Source organism: Tachysurus fulvidraco, chromosome 19 (genome assembly GCF_022655615.1).
Source record: "Tachysurus fulvidraco isolate hzauxx_2018 chromosome 19, HZAU_PFXX_2.0, whole genome shotgun sequence".
NCBI lineage: Eukaryota > Metazoa > Chordata > Actinopteri > Siluriformes > Bagridae > Tachysurus > Tachysurus fulvidraco.
Window position 1 is genome coordinate 1,138,476 of NC_062536.1, and position 17,027 is coordinate 1,155,502.

The 17,027-nt window shown below is 37.8% G+C and overlaps 1 protein-coding gene across 3 annotated transcripts; it reads left to right on the plus strand.

Moving 5' to 3' along the window:
• The first annotated feature begins 1,557 nt into the window (after positions 1–1,557).
• Positions 1,558–15,651, plus strand: LOC113663736 (NACHT, LRR and PYD domains-containing protein 3-like). 3 transcript variants are annotated; one of them, XM_047803865.1, is made up of 12 exons: positions 1,558–1,638; positions 3,227–3,285; positions 4,230–4,346; positions 5,955–6,071; positions 6,653–6,710; positions 8,433–8,634; positions 9,015–10,791; positions 12,167–12,340; positions 12,637–12,810; positions 13,588–13,761; positions 13,870–14,046; positions 15,077–15,651. In XM_047803865.1, the coding sequence occupies exons 2-12, from the start codon at positions 3,245–3,247 to the stop codon at positions 15,096–15,098; spliced, it is 3,033 nt and encodes a 1,010-aa protein (XP_047659821.1). In that variant the 5' UTR covers positions 1,558–1,638; positions 3,227–3,244; the 3' UTR covers positions 15,099–15,651. The 3 variants fall into 3 exon arrangements, with proteins under 3 accessions (XP_047659821.1, XP_047659822.1, XP_047659823.1); XM_047803866.1 differs by lacking the exon at positions 12,637–12,810; XM_047803867.1 differs by lacking the exon at positions 5,955–6,071.
• Positions 15,652–17,027: the final 1,376 nt, after the last annotated feature.

Consider the following 17,027-nt stretch of genomic DNA (forward strand, 5'->3'; position numbering starts at 1 on the left):
CAAGAGATCCAACATGGTACAAGAGATATAGAGTAAAATGAGCATAGAAATGTGAGAAGTATTTATAGCAAATATTGTGTCATTGATATAGTGTTATTTTGTATCAAGATCTTGCAATGGTACACACACACACACACACAAACTGTGTTTTTTTGACAGTAAGAAGAGATTAAATAGCACAAACAGTCAAACATTCTTCAATGTGTGTAAATTAATGATTACATAGATTATTTGGTTAACCATAGCATTTATATTTTAGAATAGTTCTTGTACATGATGTGTGTGATGCCAATAAGGATGAAGCAAGGATCCTTAAGCAGACTCAGCACATGAAAAATATTAAGATGTCAGTATGTTACATCAGACATACAATTTGAGATGTTTACTCACTATCCAGTTTAACCCAAACACCTCTATACCTATTCATCTAAGTATTTACAGTAGCTCCACTGCGCTCTTCCTCAACTCTTTGTCGGACAGCAACCCCAGGCATGTTTGGCCTGAAACCTGGCCACCAACCAAACCAAGGCCCTATTATAGCCAAGGAGGCTTTTACATCAGCTCTGGCGATTAAGCTCCGGGCCCTTTTTAGTTGTGGTGGATATCTCCAATACTGGGGTGGGGGCTTTCACAATGACATGGTAAGTGACGTATCCAGTACACCTTCTGAGGCCAGAATTCAAGTCAAGAAGCTTTTATTGTCATTTAAACTATATACAGTGTTATAAAAGGGGATGCACTTATTTCCAGGGATTTGGAACAGCGTAACAGATATTGCGTCATCAGGTAGGCGTGGCCTACAGTATTTGATAATCTAACCCTAACTCTAACCCTAACTAGTTTTTGGTTGTTTTTGTTTTCTAAAATAAATCTACCTGTATGACTGTTTTGTCCTTTGTAGTATGCTCTTTTTTTTTGTTTAAGAGGGCGTTTTTCCAAAACCTCCGGAAACACGCCCACTTTACGTGGTGGTAATGAAACCCCTGGAATTTAGTGAATGCCTGAATATGCTGTTTTTCTTCAGTGTTTCAAGGCGGTTGGAAGAGCAGTGATTGAGCATTTTACTGCCAATACGTGGTGGACTGGAGTATTGCAGAAACAAAGTTTTATTCAAAAATATTTCATTTATTCATTTTAAATAACCCAACCTGCAAAAAGTATTTTCCGGGAGGTATTCCCGAAAGCCTATGAACCTTATTGTAAAGTGTTACCCAATTGTTTGTTAATTATTTTAAAATATGTAGATCTTTTTTTTCTATTTATATAAGTTGAAGATGAAATGAACTCTGTTGAAGTCATGGCGCTCCTTTTGGTTGAAAATAGCTGAGGCATTTCTTTAGAGGTTCAAAAACAGTATGATGTATAAAGGTACTTTCAAATGATTTCAGGAAATGGGAACAAAAAAGAAACATATACCCAGTGTCTGTGGAGCTGAGCATTAAAGGCAGACTATGTGTTCTGTGTCTGATCTGTGGACATGGCCCAGAACCCATATGAAGAGATTCTTTATGTTTGTTTTTGTGTGCGTGTTTCTGGTAATTACTATGTGCCACATTCCTTTGTCAGAACAAGTCACACTGGTCTGGTTTGTGTTTCTGGGAAACAGTCAGCTTGAGCTTTGTGAAGAGGTGAATCACAGTGAGTGTCTAAATCTATAATACGTATTTATAATATTTTGTATCCTTTAAATTTGATCTGAGAACTATAACTATTGTGTGTGATTGTATAATATGCTTATTTTGTTATTTTGGTACTGAACCAAAAGACTTTTACATTTCAAATGAAGAATTATTTTGAATAGCATTCAACTATTTATCATCCTGCTACTGAGCATTTAACAGATGAGGAATAACACTGATGTTAGCCTTACTTTATGTTTTCTCACATCCATATAGCTTTGGGTTAAAAGAAGAACAAATTTACTATCAGGATCTGAAATCAGTGTGTGATTTGTTGTAGACACCTTTGTCTTTAGTTACACTTGTTTTGTACATTTACTTCCATTGTAAATGTAAGAACCCGTGCTTCATCATAACTCCAGTGAACAATTTGAAGCTGTACTGTAACTTTAAATTAAAAATGTATTCAGATGATTTACTGCACTTTTGTGCACATACAGTACAGTAATAGGTGTGTGTGTGTGTGTGTACATACAGTAATAGGTGTGTGTGTGTGTACATACAGTACAGTATGTGTAGTTTGCCTTTAGTTTAATACAATTCTTATACATTACAGAATAAGAACAAACTGTAAATGACAAACACTTATGGATCTCACATAAAATACATTTAAATCACATATTCCAATCTCCATCAGCCCTTTATTCTTTCACACACCACCATCTACACTGTGAACCTTCAGCACATTATTCTAACTCTAACACACTGCTTACAAATATGTTTCACACAACTACATTCACACAGTTTTACAGAAACCAACTAAAATATAGAAAATAGAAAAATGGAATATTTACAATAAAAAAGTAATAATCAATGTGAACACGGCTAACTGACTACTCAGTGTCCTGTTTTTCAGTAAAAGGATTACGGAAGACAGGATGGTGGGGAAGAAGAGTGAGAGAGAGAGAAAATGATGAATTTCTATAAAAAAATCTAGTCAGTAAAGTGAAAATGTGTTTTTCTGATTCTGTAATAAAACTATTTCTATTATGAGAAAATCATTCAAACTTCAGAGATCTCAGTGGTTAGTACTTTCTCTTGTTAGTGTTGTTGAGGTCACTGTCTAGTAGTCATAATGTCGCCATTCTGTTAGTTAAATGAATTTGAGACATATATAGTATTTGAGTGAATTTTGGGGATGAGATTAATTTTTGAAGAGTTTTGAAAAAGAGGATTATATATTACTATATATTATATGTTCTATATATGATGTTATATATAAGTTATTTCTTTACAGACGAAATGACTGCACCAGATTGCATCATAGTTATTAGCTACACAGTTTGTAAAGCAAGTTTCCTGTTCTGCCACATGCCAAAGATGTACAGTATGAGCCATTTTATGTACTGGGATTGTTTTACAGGAAAATTGATTTAATGTCCAGGGATACAGGTTTTCTTAATAAACTATCATTGTTAGGAAATAACAGTTTATTTTATGACATAATGACATTTGCCTTTTTTTTCCCTCAAACATTTCCTTTGTGTGTGTGTGTGTGTGTGTGTGTGTGTGTGTGTGTGTGTGTGTGTGTGTGTGTGTGTGTGTAGAGAAAAAAAAAATCCAAAATGAGTCTCTTTGAGGATCAAGTGAAAGGGAACGATGAAAGGTGAAAGCCTAAAACTTTTCCATGTTGTAAAACTTAAAGCATATCTGACTCCTTACACAATGCTACAATAATTAAACCATGTTAGATTGAAAGCTATCCAATTTCACATTTGTAAATGCATTACATTAACATAAACCTGTAATTTGAGTTGCAGCCAGTATTACACTGTAATGTCAAATTTTGAAGAAAGAGTTTCTGACCTGTTTATGTGATCAGACATTTTTATTTGTGACTAGAAATAGTTATTGCGAGCTGATATAAAGTCAGAATATGCTAGAGATGAGGCCAAAGTGAGAAAAGGAGTAAGTAAAAGAGAATGAAAAGTAAAGAAGTAAATTATAAAGAAGTAATTCAACCTTCTCTTATTCTCGTTTTTTAAACAACACAGCATTAGTTTGCCTTTATGTATTATATATCATCAATCCCAAAACCAAAAACTAAGCTAACTCTTTTGTTATTTATCCTTACAAACTCCCATCAACCAATTAACATATTAATAACATATCAATGTAAAACAATAAGAACAATAAAAAAAGTTCTAGCCTTTTTAGATATTTCCTTCTATAGAGGGATGGTAACGATAATGATTATTTATGAACCTTGTTATTTTCTGTAAGTTAATGTGCAAAACAATGCTATTTAACCCAGATCATCTGCACTGTATGTGTGTGACATGTTTCCCATTCGTGAATATTCCTTATGCTGAAATAATCCCCTACTGTGTCTCTGGGACGTCCAATTTGGGTTCCAAATTTTGAAATCTAATACTCACTGAAGAGAGATCGTTTTTTTTTTTTTAAGTCAACATTAATTAATACAATTGATGCCAATGTTTAGAAGAAAAAAAAACACTCTCTGAGGGGGGGATTATTATGGAATTTGATATAAAAAATAAAGATTCATAGAAATAATACTTACATATGTAATTGTCTTGTTGGCTTTAGTTTGATGGAAGGTGAGAGATCAGACCCACCTGAACCCAGCCAAGTGTCTATGAAGACTGACAGGTCAATGGATCAACCATGGAATTTGAGAGACAGAAACAGTTCTACTGACCTGAGGTAAGGATGATGTGAAGGTGTCCCTCATACATACATTGCACCACTAAAACATATTTGACCCATGGAGGCATGGACTCCATAAGACCTCTAACACTGTGCTGATGTTAACAGCAGATCAAGTTCTGTAAGTTAAGGGAAGTGCAGTGGAGCCTCCATGTATCAGACTTGTTTGTCCAGCAAATCCCACACATGCTCGATCAGATTGAGATCTGGAATTTGAAACTCTTGGTCATGTCCCACAAACCATTCTATAAAAACATTTGCAGTATGTCAGGGAGCATTCTTCTGCTGAAAGAATACAGTGACATTATGGAAACTTGCCATAAAGGGGAGTACTTAATCTACAAAAGTGATTAGGTAGGTGGTATGTGTCCAAGTAACATCCACATGAATGCTAGGATTCAAGGTGTCCCAGCAAAACATTACTCTTAGCATCACACTACCTCAAATTAGACCTAACCTTTTCTCCTCATGCAGAAGAGAAAGCATTGGGAAACCGGTTCACAAATTGTCCTTCCTTAGACCAATTGTATTAGGTATTGTCATTTTAGAGATGTTCTGACCCAATCATCTAGCCATAGTCAAAGGAAGAAATTCTGCCATTTTTTGTACGTGATCAGAGATTTTGTTTGTGAATACAGATTGTTAGTGCGAGCTGATATTGGGTCAGAATGTGCTAGAGATGAGGCCAAAGAGAGAAAAAGAGTAGGTATAAAAGATGAAAAGTAAAGAAGTAAAACTTAGAGTAATAGAAAAGGAATAGGGAAAATAAAACATGCTTTCTATCACAGCAACTGAAAACATTACACTGAAGTAATCACAGGCTACAGTAACTCTAAAACCAAAACACCAAATATCCTGTACATCAAAGATGCTGTAAAAATTCTTCTAAACAATCAGATTTGTGAGTTCCTCAGCACTTTGGTGTGAATCCTGAACTAATGCTGAGGTTTGGGAGACAACAAAGCTAACTAAATTAAAGAACATGTAGTTTGTTCAGTTAAGATACCACTCACTGCTTTGTCATATGATGTTTCCAACCTTCTCTTATTTTTTTAAACAACACAGCATTAGTTTGCCTTTATGTATTATATATCATCAATCCTAAAACCAAAAACTAAGCTAACTCTTTTGTTATTTATCCTTACAAACTCCCATCAACCAATTAACATATTAATAACATATTAATGTAAAACAATAAGAACAATAAAAAAGTTCTAGCCTTTTTAGATATTTCCTTCTATAGAGGGATGGTAACGATAATGATCATTTATGAACCTTCTTATTTTCTGTAAGTTAATGTGCAAAACAATGCTATTTAACCCAGATCATCTGCACTGTATGTGTGTGACATGTTTCCCATTCGTGAATATTCCTTATGCTGAAATAATCCCCTACTGTGTCTCTGGGACGTCCAATTTGGGTTCCAAATTTTGAAATCTAATACTCACTGAAGAGAGATCGTTTTTTTAAGTCAACATTAATTAATACAATTGATGCCAATGTTTAGGAGAAAAAAAAACACTCTCTGAGGGGGGATTATTATGGAATTTGATATAAAAAATAAAGATTCATAGAAATAATATGTGATTGTCCTGTTGGCTTTAGTTTGATGGAAGGTGAGAGATCAGACCCACCTGAACCCAGCCAAGTGTCTATGAAGACTGACAGGTCAATGGATCAACCATGGAATTTGAGAGACAGAAACAGTTCTACTGACCTGAGGTAAGGATGATGTGAAGGTGTCCCTCATACATACATTGCACCACTAAAACATATTTGACCCATGGAGGCATGGACTCCATAAGACCTCTAACGCTGTGCTGATGTTAACAGCAGATCAAGTTCTGTAAGTTAAGGGAAGTGCAGCGGAGCCTCCATGTATCAGACTTGTTTGTCCAGCAAATCCCACACATGCTCGATCAGATTGAGATCTGGATTTTGGAAAGATTGAGATCTTTGTCATGTCCCACAAACCGTTCTAGAAAAATATTTGGCCATACGCCACTGTTACTCTCTGTTCAGCATTCATGGCTTTCAGCGTGCACAGCATGATTAATACCACACAGGTGGACGCTCATTCACTGAATAACCCACTCCTTTATCACATGTCCATCTTCCAATCATTCACAAACACTTCTTAAATCGTGTCCATTTTGAAACAGTATGTGGAAGAGGACAAAACATTTTTTTTTCTTGATGATGCAATTCCCAGCAACTGGCAATGAGGAAAATTAGAGATAAATTCAGATTAAATTTTTATCTGTATGTTGTGCAGCTTTGAATAATATTTTTCCTGTTTGCAGACTCCAGAAAGAGAAATCAAAAGTAACCAGCAGAAATCAAATGGAATCCATATTTAAGGTGAATTTGTGTGTGTGTGTGTGTGTGTGTGTGTGTGTGTGTGTGTGTGTGTGTGTGTGTGTGTGTGTGTGTGTAGGGTTAGGCTACAGATGTTAGGGTTAGGTTTAGAGTGTACTGTATGTTAGGGTTAGACTACAGGGGTTAGGGTTAGATTCCAAATGTTAGGGTTACGCTACAGATGTTAGGGTTATACTACAGGTGTACCCAGCCTGAGAGGACCCAGATTCCTTGTCCTTAAATGTGAATGCTTATGCTAAAATGTGATCGTGTTAGGGCTAGGGTTAACAGTATTAAAACTCAATCACAGACACCTCCATCACAATGAAATGCTGTTTTGGGTATGAACTAAACACAGTCAATTTGTCTAACCTCAGTGAAATGCTATAACTGTCTGTATAACATAAGTCTGAATAATTATGATGATATGGTATAAATATCACTGTAATTTGTAATCTCAAAATGACAAGTCCAGACATGAATTAAATGGCATATATTAAATTAGGACTTCGGACATATCTATCTAGCTTCTGAGAATTAGGAAATCTAGTGCATAAAATTGACTGTGATGATGTCACTATAGTCTGTCAAGACCCCAAAGACAAACAATTCACAATATTTGTAATCAGTCATTAGTTAAAATGAATCGGATTGCTAAATGGTCTTTGCATATTTTCACTGGCCCTGTGCTTTTAGACCTATAGGGTAGCTTGTAGGATGTGAAAGCCATAACAGCTCTGCCATGTTCCTCAGTGAAAACTGGCTCCTTAGAGAGCTGTGAGGCCCGATGTGGCCAAAGATCCCACTTTGGGTTGCATCGAGCAGATTAAAAATAATTTCAGGCACATTTATCGAATTTACAAGACAGCCATGTTTCATAGATACAAACCACAAGTTAGATAAAAATTCATTAGGAAAATTCATAGAGTTTTAACCCTGTGATAAGTGGAACCCACAGAACCCTGTAATAATTGGAGGTCAGAAGCGTTCATGAGAAGCAGTTTACAATTACAACCCACTCTGGTCTTCACACAGTTTGCACAATGGGTCTTCAGTGGAAATCTCGGTTGCAAGACACCGCTCTGCAATACCTACTGTGTCGAACCCATCGGTACTGGGGTTATTAAAGGCCCAAACAATGATATAATATACACTAATAAAGCTTCCAAATCACTCAGCTTTTAGTCAGAAAGTTTAATGAGTTAATCTAGACGCTGGTATGACAAACTGTACCACCTGGGAGCACATCTTCATATAATATTGATGTTAATCACAACATAACCTTAAAAAAGGCAGCCAACAGAATAGCCACAAAGAATGAGTTTTGTACGAATGCTTCATCTGAACCCTAATTACTCTAAAGTCTCCTGATTAAAGGATGATGGTTGCCTTGAGCAGTGAAAGTGTGTACACATCATTTTATATTCTTTACTCTATAGTGTGGTGCTCTAAGATAGATTTGCACTTAGCTAGGCAGTCTGTGTTTAAGGCTTCAAGTAAGCACACATCTGAGCCTGATCGTTCTTAGCCATTATTTAAAGAAAATGTAATTCTCTTGGTGCAAGCCCCAAACACTTATCTGATCTCCTCTCCTCATATAAGCCATGCATAATAATTAACTTTGCCACAGTCACCTCAGTCACTTCCGGCTTTTGAATGTGCATAACTCATTGCAAACATGGGGTACTTTTATTTCAATTTTCTCTTACTTCTTTCACTACTCAGGAGTTGGAGCCTGAAGCCATCACACTGCTGAAGAGTGAAATGAATAATTTAATGAATCTGCTGAGTCCAGATCACACATCATGCTCTGAGAGGGAAGTAGATGATGAAGATGATCAAAGTCCTGCCAGAAAGGGTGTACGGATAATGTTAATGGGCCTCTTAGAGAAGAACCACCCAGATCTTGCCAACACACTGCAGAACAGTAAGAACACATACCATTATTCCATTACTTTACACTTGTTCATTATTAATTTACCTATCAGATTAAGTATGTTGATCTTTTTTCTTAATCAAGGACTATGATAAAAATGGCATAATATGATTTCTTTTTAATTTCAGAAAGTTAGATATATTAGCCTTCATATTTCACTTGAAATAATAACACAGACTATTAGATCGATTTCTGTAATTAGTTGAGCCACTGTGTGAAGACAAATCAACAAAATGAGGAAATCATATAATTTTACATTTCCAAACATTTTATATTAATCTGTGGAAGATAGAATTCAGGTATGTCTCTACTTTAGATAAGTGGGTACTGATCAAACTGCAAAACATTCATTATATTCTCTTATTTGTCAGGGCTGGACTATGTGATTCATAAAAAAAATAAATACCAAATGATCAAGAAATGTAAAAGAATTAATGAAGGAATCTCACAGAATGGAAGCTCGGCTTTTCTGAATGAGATCTACACTGAGCTCTACATCACAGAGGGTTGGAGTGGAGACATCAATAATGAACATGAGGTGAGACAGATTGAGGCAGCGTCCAGGACACCATCAACACAGGAGAAACCCATCAAATGTAATGATCTCTTTAAAGACAAGTCCATCAGAACTGTGCTGACTAAAGGAATAGCAGGCATTGGAAAAACTGTCTCTGTGCAGAAGTTCATCCTGGACTGGGCTGAAGAAAAAGCAAATCAGGACGTCACCTTCATGTTTCCACTTCCCTTTAGAGAGCTGAATCTGATGAAGGACAGAAAGTTCAGTCTCATGAAACTTCTTCATCACTTTTTCACAGAAATACCAAAAGTAGAATCAATAGACAGTGATTCCTACAAAATCTTGTTGATCTTTGATGGTCTGGATGAGTGTCGACTTCCTCTAAATTTCCAGAAGAATGAGATATTGTGTGATGTGACAGAGTCGGCCTCAGTGGATGTGCTGCTGACGAACCTCATCAAGGGGAATCTGCTTCCCTCTGCTCTCCTCTGGATAACCACAAGACCAGGAGCAGCCAATCAGATCCCTCCTGAGTGTGTAGACCAGGTAACAGAGGTACGAGGCTTCAGTGATCCTCAGAAAGACGAGTACTTCAGGAAGAGGATCAATGATCAGAGCCTGGCTGATAACATCATCACTCACCTGAAGTCTTCAAGAAGCCTCTACATCATGTGCCACATCCCAGTCTTCTGCTGGATCTCAGCCACTGTTCTAGAGAGAATGTTGGGTGAAGCAGAGGGTGGAGAGATCCCCAAGACTCTGACTCAAATGTTCACACACTTCCTGATCTTTCAGATCAAACACAAGGACCAAAAGTACCATCATAAATGTGACCCTGATCCTCAGCAGACCAGAGAGACTATATTGGCACTGGGAAAACTGGCTTTCCACCAGCTGGAGAAAGGAAACCTGATCTTCTATGAGGAAGACCTGAGAGAGTGTGGCATTGATGTCAGAGAAGTGTCAGTGTACTCAGGAGTGTGTACCCAGATCTTCAGAGAGGAGTTTGGGCTTCACCTGGGGAAGGTGTTCAGCTTCGTACATCTGAGTGTTCAGGAGTTTCTGGCTGCTTTATATGCATTTTTCACCTTCATATTAAATAACAAAATTGTTATAGGGGAGGAAATCACTAGGATTATTTATATCTTTAAAAACCCAAGCATTTCTGACCTACTGAAGAGTGCAGTGGACAAGGCCTTAAAGAGTAAGAATGGACACCTGGACCTGTTCCTCCGCTTCCTTCTGGGTCTCTCACTGGAGACCAATCAGACTCTCTTACAAGGCTTAATGCCACAGACAGGAAGTAGCTCTAATAACAACGATGAAATAGTCAACTATGTCAGGAGGAAGATCGGAGAGAATCCATCTCCAGAGAAATTCATTAATCTGTTCCACTGCCTGAATGAAATGAACGGCAATACATTAGTAAATGAAATTCAAACTTACCTGAAGAGGTCCAGTAAAAGTGCTTTCAGTAGAACCAGACTGTCTTCTGCTCAGTGGTCAGCTCTGGTGTTTGTATTACTGAGCTCACAAGAGGAAATGGATGAGTTTGACTTGACAAAATATCGTTCATCAGAAGAGTGTCTTCTGAGGTTGCTGCCAGTGGTTGAAAACTCAGCCAAAGCTGTGTGAGTATTGTCATAATATATATATATATATATATATATATATATATATATATATATATATATATATATATATATATATATATATATATATACTGCACCAATAGAATTACAGAGGTGTGTGTTTGTGAACATTGGCCAATAGCTAACTGAGTGAAAGTGAGAATGGACAAGATGCATTATCTTTTGTCTGCAGTTATATTAAAAAAATGTCTTGTGATAAAACTGCTTAGAACAGTGAGAACACTGTTTTGCAGAAGGGTTAGAGACAGGGGCGTCACTAGGCCCTTTTTAGGGGGGCTTTAGCCCCCCTAAACTTCTGCCCAGCCCCCCTAAAAATTTATTTGATAAATTATTTTTTGATCGCTTCAGTCCCCTTTAAAAACGCATTTGAAGCGGCGACAAGCTGCGTCATGTTTCGGCTCCTCCCCTGAACTGAGTCTGCATGGATTCAGCACGTTTTTCAATCCGCAGGGACGCCGAGCAGAGCGAATGACATCTGCATCGGTGCAGTTCTTGTAATTGCAGTTTACTGGACCAATACACAGTTCGGTTTCTCATACAATGCGTCTTCGCTGCGTTAACTTCGGCCCTTATCACAGTGTGATAGATGTTTTTTCTTCCAACAAAAAAGAAGCGATTAACACCCATGAAAACATACTTTAGAAAACGACCATGATTTATTTTAATTGACCTTTTAAAATGTAAAACATATTATTGTATTGTATTGTATTATTGTATATGTATTTCGGCATTACAAATATGCAGTCATGCACAGAAATGATTAAAGACACACATGGAATAGTGGATTGCAATAAGGTTAGTAGTATACAACCCTACCCTGGGGGCTGAGCCCCCCTAAAAAGAATATTCTAGAATCGCCCCTGGTTAGAGATGTTCTTCCCCTTTAAGAAACTTTAAATTACTTTATCTGCCCTCAATGGTTAAGTGTTAAGTGATATAAAAATGTCTGAGTGAAAAACAACAATGGGATTAGCCAATAAAGAATTAGTACTGTACGCTGCTTTGTGTCCACTTCCTAAAATCCTTGAGAAAACCAGAATGTGAGGAGCCTTTGTGCTACAGTAGCTGAGAAGGACACATCAAATTTGGTCTAGAGCTTCATATCTTAAGTTGCACATGGTAAAAATACTGCCAGTATTTTTCCATCTCAGCCATCATCAAAAGAATACCCAGTACATAGTATGCTGCATATTACCTTCATCTTGTTTTTAAACTTCTCATATTTATAATAAAATTAATACCTAAAATAGATGTACACATTTTAAAATGTTGCTTCTTGACAACATTTCTTCTTTATGTGGGTGTGACTGTTTTATGTGATTGTATTTTGATATATAATTATATTCTTTCCCAGGTTGAGTATGTGTAATCTGACAGAAGAAAGCTGTAGAGCTCTGTCCTCAGTTCTCAGCTCAAAGTACAACAGCCTGAGAGAACTGAACCTGAGTTCGAATAACCTGCAGGATTCAGGAGTGAAGCTGCTCTCTGATGGACTGAAGAATCCACACTGTAAACTGGAGATACTCTGGTGAGACATTCGGTTTTCACAGTTAAGCTGACATTAAATCTTAGTATCCATGCACTATGGCTCTGCAGTGTTTGTCAATGGAGATTACATGACTATGTACTTCATTTTATCTCTACAGTATGTTAGTAATGGGTGTGTTTATGTATGTGTACAGACGAGTTGCACTTTATAACACATTGTATTGCTGTTGCAGAACAAATGACTGTGGCAAATAAATTAATGTGATGTAAAATTAAGAATAGTGGAAATAAATGTCAGTGCTCTGTTGCTATTACTATGTTTTTTTCCTCTCCCAGGCTGTGTAACTGCAATCTCACAGAGGAAAGCTGTGCAGTGTTGTCCTCAGTTCTTAGTTCTAACTCTTCCTGTTTGAAAGAACTAAACTTAAGTGGCAATAAACTGTATGATTCCGGAGTGAAGAAGCTCTCTGAGGGACTGAAGGATCCACACTGTAAACTGGAGATACTCTGGTGAGACTTATATACTTTTCATATCAAATCAAATCATTCGTGTGTCACTGTACTTGACTTTCAGTCGAAATGATAGAGCTTAAACATATATACATTCAGGCACATTTAACATGAACTGGTACCCTAGGTGAGTCTATTTAGTGATAGACATTGGAGGGTGGGTCCAGTACAGAACCTAAGTAACTTTTGGTTTACAAAAACTAAGATCTCTTTACAATATTCTTCCCAAATCTTCTTGATTCACTACTTCAGTTTAGTGGTTATGATCCTTCAATGTACCAAAATCAAAGGTGCCGGGTGATGTTGTGGCAAGCCCTGACGTGCAAGGCACCTTTAGTCCTCCACATACAGTACCTGGTGCTATGGCCAGACACTAAGCAGCTGTCTCCACCCTGGACAGCAATTGTACATATATGGACATTAGGTCAGAAAAGTCTTGGTCCTGCACGATGGCCTTCTGCAACATGTCTTATAATTGCGCAAAGATTTACTTGCTTATATTTTGTTGATAAATTGAAGGAAAAGGATTAAGAACAACTCAAACTATTAGCTCAACACTAACTATAAGGTTAAAGTAAACAGCAGCATGGGATTATGAGATAAACATAGCAGGGCATCAGGATCCACAGATTTGATCCTCTTACTTCAATTAAACAGGCGTAGTTGTTTTTCCTTTCTGTCTTAATTTAATGTTAGGGGAGATTCAGCAAAAGCAGAATAAATGAGTTAGTTTCAGATAGCATTGTTTGTTCTGATTCATCATTACATATCTCTCAGGCTGCGTGCATGTGAACTTCAAGAGGAAAGCTGTGCAGAACTTTCCACAGTTCTCAGTTTGAACTCCTCCAGTCTGAGAGAACTATATCTGAGGAGCAATATCCTGAAAGATTCAGGAGTGAAGCTGCTCTCTGTCGGGTTGCAGAATCCACACTGTAAGCTGGAGAAACTGGGGTGAGATAACACTGTCATATCTACAGTATGTTTCCCATGTAGTGTTTTGATTTTCATATTTATTTGTAAGTGCAGAAGAGAGGGATATAATAATATTTCTTTCTGTAGGTTGGTAGGGTGCAGTATCACAAATGAAGGCATTGTAGCTCTAGTTTCAGCACTGAGGTCAAACACCTCAACACAGCTGAAAGACCTGGATGTGTATGGAAATAAACCTGGAAACTCTGGAGTGAACCAGCTGAAAGATCTACTGCAGGACAGAAACTCAAAACTGGAGACTTTAGAGTGAGTTGCTTTATAACCTTTTGTGAAACAGAGGTCATTCTAGCTTACTAAAGGTAAAATTAGCTTTCTTCTATACCTTCAATCATTGGCACCAAAAACAAACACAGGAAAACCACTGAGTAGGAATTCTTTGGGTTTGTGTTTTGGATTATTTTTAGCCTAGCAGTTAAGCTGATATAGCAGTGGGGTCGACACTATATGGCTAAAATTATATGGCCACACAACCATGATACCCAAATGTGCTTGTTGAACATTCTTTTCCAAAGACTTGGCATTAATTTGAAGCCGGTCCGTTCTTTGCTCTTATTATGAGCTCCACACTTCTGGAAGGTTTTCCACTAGATGTTGGATTGTGGCTGTGGGGATTTGTGTTCATTCAGCTACAAGAGGAGGTCTGGGGTGCAGTCAGTATTTTAGTTCACTCCAAAGGTGTTTAGTAAGGTTGAGGTCAGCACTCTGTACAGGATACTTGAGTTCTTCCACTCTTGGCTATACTGTACTTTCTTAAATTTCACCTGGTAATGTCTACTAACAGTGTTCTGCTCAAGATGCCAAGTTACTTGGCCAAGAACAGACCGGTCAAAAAGCTTTGGACAGTTCACTGTAAGAAAATGTTAGATTTATGAACAACACATGAACAATATATTTCACTATTACAAAATATATTTTACAACAGTACAATTGAAATAATGAAGTGAAGAGTAACTGAACTCACACAAAGCAGAAAAATATTTCCAATCCGAGACAAGCAGAAAGTAACTGAACACTTCATCATGTGCTGATTCTGTATGTTATACAAGTTGTAGATGGGAAGACAAAAGTACTTTAGATAATATTACACCAAGCTGCAGTTGTGAGAAAAGTAGCAAGATTTAGAGTTCATTTTGCTTTATTTTGTAATTTAACATCACAAGATAAACTATTCTTTAATTATGATCTCACGTAAATGTTTATCAATCTCTGACAATCTCTGGTATGCAGTTTTTACATTTTGCTTGTGAGAAATATATAAGATGATTTTTTTTTTCAGCATCCAGACATTTAAATCGTGATGTGGAATGAACATCATGCACATGATTAAGTCTTACAGTGCAACGACAAAACATTGTGAACTATTCTGGCTTCAAACCACCAAATTCCACAGAGACTGCTCTTTTGGATGTCACTGAGATTTTACATGCTGCTAGTCCAGACAAACTGTCATCAGTCCTCATCATCCTCGACCTTTCAGCAGACCCTCATGATTCTTGAAATCCGTGGCACAGCATGGCAATGGATTGCTTCTTACCAAGATGCCGGTTATATCGATCAAGATGTGGAGGACACTCAACTCCTTCCCTCCCTCAGACACATCTTTCTGTCCAGATCTAAGTATGTCTGGCAGACATCTCAGACTGAGTGGGGACAGCAGCAACTAGAAAATAGATAGACCCCCAAAACAAAACCATGTGCCAAGGGAAAACCCCCAACATAACGGTTGCAGTAGAAGCTGGTAGGTCCGGAACTGATCAAAGATCGGAGAAGAGTCATCCAGGGCTGAGCAAATGTCGGCGTATTTGCGACGAGCGCGTTGCTGTAGTCAGTTAAGCGAAGAGCTTTTTTAAATTTTTTTTTATTTATACAACAAGCATGTTGTATATCCACTCAGCTATAGTGGAGGCAGCAGGGGAAGCTTCACCCTGAGCTGGGCAGATGGTGGCATATATGCAACAAGCATGTTGCTGTAGTGAGTTGAGGCCAAGTGTGCAGCATAAAGGGGGAAGCATAATACACCCTGCTGCAGCAATATGCAACAAGCTTGTTGTATATATGCTAAGCTTTACGGTTGACACCGGTGCTGTTTCCAAACCGGCCGCTGATGCAGCCCATCGGGATGCTCTCTAAGTGCAGGTGTAGAATAATCTGGCGATGCTGGGGCTCATTCCTATCTTCCTAACCGTCTTGGGAAGAAGAGGCATCGATGTGCCTTCTTCAACACTGTGTCAGTGTGTAGGACCAGGTGAGATCCTCGCTGGTTACCACCGAGAATTTAAAGGCTGCTCGCCCAATCTGCAGGTGTCTTGTCGATGGTGATGGGTTTGTGTACTCTGCTCTATCTCCTAAAAACTCCTTTTAGTGCTCTGCCGAGTCTATGATTAAAGTTTCATGGCGTGGCAAAGCATAGCAAAGCGAAGCTTGACCTATCGTGAAATGCATAGCATAACATAACGTGGCATAGTATAACGTAGCATAGCATCAAAGGAATAACATACCTAGCATGATATAGCATGACAGTAACATAACATAACTTAACATAGCCTAACATAACATAGCCTAACATAACGTAACATAGCATAACAGAGCCTAGCAAGGCATAGCCTAAAATAACATAACATAGCCTAGCAAGGCATAGCATAACATAACGTAACATAACATAGCATGGCATGATGTAACGTAACATAGCCTAGCAGGGCATGGCATAAGCTGCCGTAAATTTACATAGCCTAGCAAGGCATAGCATAACACAACCTAACATAGCATAGCCTAGCACAGCATAGGGTAACATAACGTAACATAACATAGCCTAGCAAGGTATAGCATATCATAACGTAACATAGCCTAGCCTATCAGGGCGTAGCATAACATAACGTAAGGTAACGTACCCTAGCAAGGCATAGCATAACCTGGCATAACATAACATAGCCTATCAGGCATGGCATGACCTAGCATAACATAATGTAGCCTAGCAAAGCATTGCATGACCTGGCATAGCATAACTTGACATCAAAGCATAGTATAGCAAAGCATTAGGTAGCATAGCATTACACAGCATAGCGTAGTTTACAATCAAAGCTGCTCCGGTGAACCAGTCACTGTAATTACACGTTTTGTTGCTGTTTAACTGCAATAATGATAACGAATATTCTTTTTTTATTTTTTTTTGGAAAACGTGCCTGAGTGCAATATTTCTCTCTCTATGCTGCTGTAACAGAGAAATTTCC

Bases quoted from the DNA above. Each gene is read 5' to 3' on its own strand.
- LOC113663736 (XM_047803865.1), top strand. From the start codon at position 3,245: ATGAGTCTCTTTGAGGATCAAGTGAAAGGGAACGATGAAAG. The intron at 4,347-5,954 runs GTAAGGATGATG...TGTTGGCTTTAG, and splicing joins AACAGTTCTACTGACCTGAG to TTTGATGGAAGGTGAGAGAT. The intron at 12,341-12,636 runs GTGAGACATTCG...TTCCTCTCCCAG, and splicing joins TGTAAACTGGAGATACTCTG to GCTGTGTAACTGCAATCTCA.